At 35.7% G+C, this 7,726-nt stretch overlaps 1 protein-coding gene across 1 annotated transcript in view; it reads left to right on the top strand.

The window, feature by feature from the left end:
* Positions 1–7,726, top strand: part of PKHD1L1 (PKHD1 like 1) — a 199,004-nt gene that overhangs the window by 123,704 nt on the left and 67,574 nt on the right. Inside the window, exons 58-61 of the mRNA XM_042783626.1 lie at positions 2,935–3,038; positions 3,521–3,650; positions 4,688–4,809; positions 6,826–6,916. Of these exons, the coding sequence (XP_042639560.1) occupies positions 2,935–3,038; positions 3,521–3,650; positions 4,688–4,809; positions 6,826–6,916 (447 nt within the window). The remainder of the gene's footprint in view (positions 1–2,934; positions 3,039–3,520; positions 3,651–4,687; positions 4,810–6,825; positions 6,917–7,726) is intronic.

Genomic DNA, 7,726 nt, shown 5'->3' with positions numbered 1-7,726 from the left:
ACCTGGCCAACTGACTGGAAGAGATCCATATTTGTACCCATTCCAAAGAAAGGTGATCACATTCTAGAATGTGGAAATTACCCAACAATATCATTAATATCACACACAATAAAATCTTACTGAAGATAATTCAAAAACAGTTGCAGCAGTATATTGACAGAGAACTTCCAGAAATGCAAGCTGAATTCAGAAGAGGATGTGGAATGAGGGATAAAGTGCTGATATCAGATGGATCTTGGCTCAAAGCAAAGAATACCAGAAAGGTGTTTACTTGTGTTTTATTGACAATGCAAAAGCATTTGATTGTGTGGATCATAACAAATTATGATAACATTGAGAAGAATGGGAATTCCAGCCACTTAATTGTACTCATGAGGAACCTGTACATAGACGAGGAGGCTGTCATTTGAACAGAACAAGGGGACACTGCATGGTTTAAAATCAAGAAGGGAGTGCATCCGGGTTGCATTCTTTCACCATATTTATTTAATCTGTATGCTGAGCAAATAATCTGAGAAGCTGGACTATGTAAAGAAGAATGTGGCATCAGGATTGGGGGAAGAATCATTAACTACCTGTGATACACTAACGACACAACTTTGCTTGCTGAAAGTAAGGATGACTTGAAGCACTTACTGATGAAGATTGAAGACTACAGTCTGTACTATGGGTTACATCTCAATATAAAGAAAACAAAAATCCTCACAACTGGACTTATAAGCAGCATCATGATAAATGGAAAAAAGAATGAAGTTGTCAAAGACTTCACATTGCTTGGTTCTATAATCGACACCAATGCAAGCAGCAGTCAGGACATCAGACAATGTATAGCAATGGGCAGGTCAGCTGTGAAGGAACTCTTTCAAGTGCTGAGGAGCAAAGATGTCTCCTTGAGGGCTAAGGTGCACCTGACACAAGTCATAACATTTTCAGTCACCTTATATGCATGTGAGAGCTGGACAATGAATAAGAGAGATGGAAGAATTGATGCTTTTGAGTTGTTGTGCTGGCAAAGAATGCTGAAAGTACCATGGACTGCTAAAAGAACTAACTAATCTGTCCTGGAGGAAGTGCAGCCAGAATTCTCCTTGGAAGCAAGAATGGCCAGACTTTGTGTCACCTACTTTGGTCATGTTGCCAGAAGGGACCATTCCCTGGAGAAGGACTTCACGCTTGGTAGGGTGGAGGGTTGACGAAGGAGGGGAAGGCCCTCAACGAGATGGATTGACACAGTGGCTGCAGCAATGGGCTCAAGTATAGCAGGGATCGTGGAGCTGGCACGGGACCGGGCAGTGTTTCATTTTGCTGTGCATAGGGTCCCTATGAGTCAGAGATGACTCGATAGCACCTAACAACAGTGACAAATCCATTATCGAATTGACTCAACAGCAGTGAGTTTGGTTTGGTTTTTTGAGTCCATTGTGGTTGTTAATCTTATTGATGCCTCAAATGTCCCATTGTTGGTCTTTAGAACTTTTGCTTGTTGATGTCTAAGTTCTTTTGACATAGCTTAGGTTTTTTAAGCCTCTTTGCTTTCTAATACAACAAGCACCTATTTAAATTTTTTTTTCTGAAACTGAGAATCAGTCTTTCCTCCAAGTAACCCTGGTCCTTTTTGTAGAAGCTGGCATTGGGATCCCACAATATGGGTTCCAGGAGCAGATCATCCATTCTTGGCTGAACCTATTTCAGCTGGTTGTCACTTGTCCTCGGTACTGCTTATTCCGCTTTGCAATAGCTCTAACTTTAGGAAATCTTCATATCGAGCACACATCACTCCATTAGAACCTTTACCTATTTGTCACAATCTATCAATAGAAGTTTAAATGATGGTGGTGGTCATGATATATGATCCTAGGTACTGTGTTAAGTACTTATCATGTATTATGTCCTTTAATCTTCATAATACTATGATATAAATATTTAAAGATGAAGAAATAAATGGTCAGAAGAATGCAGTTGCTATGACCTTGAATACTAATCCATGTCTGTCTAACTTCAAATCCCATTATGATTCCCATGAAAATCTTTTGTTGCTCCTTTGTATTGTTTTGTGATGTGAGTTAAAAACATACCTATGACTTTGGTAGAGTTGGATGATCTGTCTGACCATCTCCTCTGTGTCTCTACAGATACCTTACTATTTTTGTGTCCTCCACCATGCATCCAGTTGCTTGACCATGGATTCTCCTACAAACTTCCTCTTCTTGTACAAAATAAAATAACTTCTTCATTTCATCCTATTAGCTATCAGTTTTTGAAACAAGGAATATTCAATACAGCTTTTTCTCAGCTCTGAAATTGTGCTTCAGTTTACTTGTATAGAGGATAAGATGATAAAAATGCATAATTCATAGGATGTTTTAGGAGAATTAAACCACACATTGCCTGTTAAACACTCAATACAGCATTTGGCACAGAGTAATCTCTCACGGATTGCTATTGCTGCAATTACTAATCTATGAAATTGCCTCTTGCTACTTCAATAGCACTATGACAAACTAACCAGAAGATACTTTTCACTGTACAATCTGAACGAAATTATATAAAGATATTGCCCTTAAAAGGTATTCAGTATCAGAATTGAATCGTCAGGTCAGTTATACCTTGTACCTTATGCCATGCATTCTCAGTGGGGCATAAGAAAATTGATTCTTGGGGAACAGAAAAACTTAGATGTTACAATGGCTTGTGACCTTCCAAAGGGCTACCATATGTTAAAAGACACACAGTTTATTTGTGGCATTAAAATTTCATGGAATGTTGGAGTGATTAGGAGAAAAAAGTCTAAAAAGATGCCTCATGGGGGCAATGAAAAAAAGGTTAAGAAACACTGCCTTGCTTGGGTAAAAAGAAGAAAGAAAAAAATAATGAGGTTTCAGTGAAAATTTTGAACAATTTTCAAGAATTATGTATCTTTTTCCCCTTTCCTAGGAGAAGCAAGAATAAGTAATGTTGAATTTTATCATGGTGGTCAAGAAGGCTATAGGGATAGCACAGACCCAAGATATGCTGTAACATTTCTTAACCTAGGACAGGTTTGTACTTCATGTTTAATTGTTGCATATATTCAAAATAAAATCATTTTATTCTTTTTGTCATTTAACTTTACTAACTAACCATATCTCAGAATTGCTAAAACTAAAAATCTAATAAAATAAAACTGTCTTGGATACATTTTCCATGAATCGTTTTGACTCACGGCAGCAGTTGATTTCACGCATTTATTTCAGGTCAGTGAAAGAACCATAGAGAAAGTGGCACAGATAAAAAGATAAAAATGCATAGAAAAGTGCATCAGATTACAAAAACAAACAAACCTGCTTGCCCTATTTCATCATGAATTCAAGGTGTATGGAAATTTCCCAGGTAGAAAAGATTTATTGAGAAAGCATCTCCTTTAACAGTAAATAAATTATCTGTCAAGGGTTGACTTCTGAAAATTATCCTACAAATATTTTTCTTTAAACATGTCTCAGTTTTACTTTTAAAATGTTCACTGAGTCCCAATGTTTTATAGATTCAAGAAAATGGCTCATCTTATATTCGAGGCTGTGCTTTTCACCATAGCTTTTCCCCAGCAATTGGTGTGTTTGGGACCGATGGATTGGACATAGATGATAACATCATTTACTTTACAGTGGGGGAAGGTAATATGATAATATTTTTGTCCTAATCACATGTTTTTTGAAAGAGTCTTATCTGCAAACCCTAGAGTTGTGTTGTACGATTGATGTTTCTACAAGGATGGAGATGCTCTGTATCTGCACTGCCTGATATGTTTTTTTGGTAATACGGTAATTAATAAGCCACGTGTGATGATTGAGCACTTAAAATGTGGCTACTGTAACTGAGGGAGTGAATTTTTTATTTTAATTGTGCTTAATGTAATTTGTACTTAATTTAAATTTAAATAGCTACATGTGGCTATGGTGAAGGAGCTCTGGTGGCACAGTGGTTAAAGTGCTCATCTGCTAACCAAAAGGATGGTGGTTTGAACCTACCAGCAGCTCTATGGGAAAAGATAAAGCTGTCTGCTTCAGTAAAGATTTGCAGCCTTTGAAATCTTATAGGCCAGTTCTACTCTGTCCTTAAAGGCTTGCCATGAGTCAAAATCAGCTCCATGGCAGTGGGTTTGGCTTGGGGTTTGGCTATGGCTACCCTATTGGACAGTGAAGCCCTTGAACATGGACGAATTATTACGAGACTCTGATTACATATGAGTTAATCCCTAGTAGCTTGAATTACTATTAATTTTTAAATATTCTTTACATATCAATAACAAAGATTATTCATAAATTGAGGTTATTGTTTTGATAAAAATTACATAAAACTTGAGACATGTTTTCCTATTTTGAATATCAATATAAAGCATGATGAAAACGTATCTCATGTATATAAAAATAATGCACGTGTTTGTTAAAATCTGAGGTGGAACCCATGATTCCACATATTTTACAATCACCCCAGGAGATTCTGATTCAGGTAGCATATCAGAGAGGTAGAGTTTCACTATCAGCAGGTGTAGTGCTGACTCTAAAATCTGAGGGAATCATTTATCAAGCAAATCTAGCAAATAATTTCATGGAAAAATTAGACATTCCTCATAGTATCCATTACAAATTTGTATCTGCGTTTTGGGGTGTACTTGATCTTTCTCTTTCTTTGTGTCTTTCTTTTTTAACAGGGATAAGAATATGGGGGGATGCCAATAGACTTCGAGGAAATTTGATTTCACTTTCAATTTGGCCAGGAACCTATCAGAACAGAAAAGATTCAAGTTCAACTCTCTGGCATGCTGCAATTGAGGTAGTGTAAACAAATTTATAATTTATAATTGCCTTCTTGGCAATTATAGTTTATGCAGAAATTGTAAATCTCAAAATGTTATTGAAAATAATTTCTTCCATAGATAAAATTGATGAGAATGAACTTTCTTAAAGATATGAGCCCCCCCTTGTTTGTGTTGGAGTCATTTTCGACTCATGGCAACCCCATATGACAAAGTAAAACTGTTCCATAAGGTTTTCTTGGCTCTAATTTTTATGATAGTAGATCATCATGTCTCGGGGAAGTTTAACTGCTGACCTTTAAGTTAATTGTTTGTACCCCCAGGGTTCTACCACATGTTTGTGGGAATAATGTGCATGTTGTACAGTTCTTTGCAAAACACACAACCCGACATACATTAGTTTCCTATGCATGCTATGCATGTTATATACATGCACATTATTTGTGTGGGCATGTTATATAGGAAAAATATGGTACTTACTGTTGGGTTTTTCTTTCTGTTGATGTCCACTTGTTCAAGTTGTTTTTATTTCCTTGCTTCTTCAACATTTTTCATCACTTTAGAGTTCTGATTTCAGAGTCCTGCTGCTGCTAGTTGACTGAGTACCTTAAACATACTACTTAACTCTCTGGATTTAGTTTCCTTCCTCATATGAACAATTAGAATGATAGATTATAGAATCTGTAAAATCTCTCTCTCATCTAAAATTGTTATGATTCTATAAAAACCAAAACCAAGCCCACTGCCATCGAGTCGAATCTGACATAGCAACCCTTCCTTGGGTTTCCAAGGCAGTATCACTATGGATGTAGATTGACCAATCTTCCTTCTGAGGAGTGAAGAAAGCAAAATTACAACCAAGAAAATGAAAAGGTACAGAGAAAGGATTTGAAGGAGAAGATAACTTCTTCTTGTTTTTATATTATTTATCTATCCATAAAAAAAGGAATTTAGAATAAGACTTTCCAAAAGTGGGATAAGGATCGGAGTTTGTTTTCCACAACTATTGATAATTACCTTAAAGTTAAATCTAAAAGCTTGAAACTTAGTATGCATTTATGAGGTAAAAATGTTCTCTTGTCATCTTTTTATGGGAGCTCTGGTGGCATAATGCCTAAGGCATGTGACTGCTAACCAGAAGGCTGGAGGTTCAAATCCACCGGCTTCTCCTCAGAAGGAAGGTTGGGCGATCTACTTCCATAGTGATACAGCCTTGGAAACCCAAAGAGGTGTCGCTATGAGTTGGATCTGACTCCACAGCAGTGCATTTCGTTATCCAGTTATAGAAGTTAAATGCAATCAAAGGTCAATTAATCTTTATGCTTAACTGTAGCTTTTGAAAGATGTTTATTGTATATTTATGAATTCCACTTGACTCAGTTTTTCCATAAAATTTAAAAATTAGGGTATTTAGTATGCTTTAAATGAACAAAGCTTTTGACTGTTTTGCTCACACCATAGGCAGGAATTAACCTTTCTCTGCCCTATGCTTTTACTTCCACTTTTACTTTACCACTTTGGCTTAGTTTATGAGGTCAAATTGTTTAGCATTTACCTAACATTCATGCTAACCTAATTTTTTATAATAGCAGATTTTATTTAAACTAATGAATGATTCTACTGAATCCTATGGTCATTTTAATGAATCAAATTGGCAACAGATTATAACAAAAAAAAAGAGTGATAAAGTACTTGTAATCTTCTGGAATATATTTGATCTATAGTTAATAAATGTTAAACTATAGCCAGTGGATTCTATGAAAGAAATAAAAATAATCTCTTTAATGCAGTTTTCTGAACAAGTCCTGCATAGAATATCTAGTGATGATTTTATACCAAGAATCTAATGTAATTTCAATACTTCATTTATAATTTGTTGGAATGAGGTAAACAATGAACTAAATATTTTCTTTTGAAAGTGTAGTCATAATTAGAGGTTTTCCTATGAATGTTACATACATGCTCTTGTTGTAAACATAATTGTACAATATGCAATAGTCTAAACCAAAGCTTTCTCTTTATCACTGCACTAGATAAATAAAGGGACCAATACAATTTTACAAAATAACATAGTTGCTGGATTTGGAAGGGCAGGATACCGCATTGATGGTGAACCTTGTTCAAGTAAGTCTTTTGGAATAGACTAATTAAAACTAGGATATAAATTGTCTATATTTATTAGAATCAATAACTATTGTTTGTCTCTTGAATATGGGATATCTCTGGGCACTAAAATAACTCAACACTGAATTATTTCAAGATAACATTTAGTCAAAATAAAAATAGATAGGCTGTTAAAGATAACTTTGTTTTTCAAGTTTATTATCCAAAACTCTAAGGACAATTTCAATTCTTGATTGGATGGTATTTGAATAGTGAGTATTTTGTCCCACTACAACTTTCATTTTTGAGATTATCAAAACTTTAAAATTCTTCCCGCATCTAAAATTGTTATGATTCTAGATTCAATAGACATACATTGACATTTCTCAACAGCACTTCTAAGCATAGAGACACATATCTTTGGGGATATGCTACTCTTCTGTGTTTCCATTTTAAAAGAATAAGTGTGATATGCAGTCAACAAAACCTTGCTTGCTGAAACTGAAGATGATGACGTACTTACTGATGAAGATCAGAGACTACAGTCTACAGTATGGATTGCACCTCAACATAAAGAAAACAAAAATCCTCACAATTGGACCAATAGCAGCATCACAATAAATGGAGAAAAGATTGAAGTTGCCAAAGATTTCATATTACTTGGTTCCACAATCAACACCCATGAAAGCAGTAGTCAAGAAATCAGACATCACACAGCCAGCTACCCAGAGGGACCGAGTAGTTGATCCTGAGGGCTTGGGACCATAGCCGCAGGGGACATCAAGCTCAAGTGGCATAACATACTATACAAAACATTGTTCCACCTACTAC

Source organism: Orycteropus afer, unplaced genomic scaffold (genome assembly GCF_000298275.1).
Source record: "Orycteropus afer afer isolate SDZICR_OR568_19922 unplaced genomic scaffold, OryAfe1.0 scaffold00021, whole genome shotgun sequence".
NCBI classification, from domain to species: domain Eukaryota; kingdom Metazoa; phylum Chordata; class Mammalia; order Tubulidentata; family Orycteropodidae; genus Orycteropus; species Orycteropus afer.
Note: the sequence above shows the minus strand (reverse complement) of the source record. Positions and strands in the feature narration are given on the sequence as shown.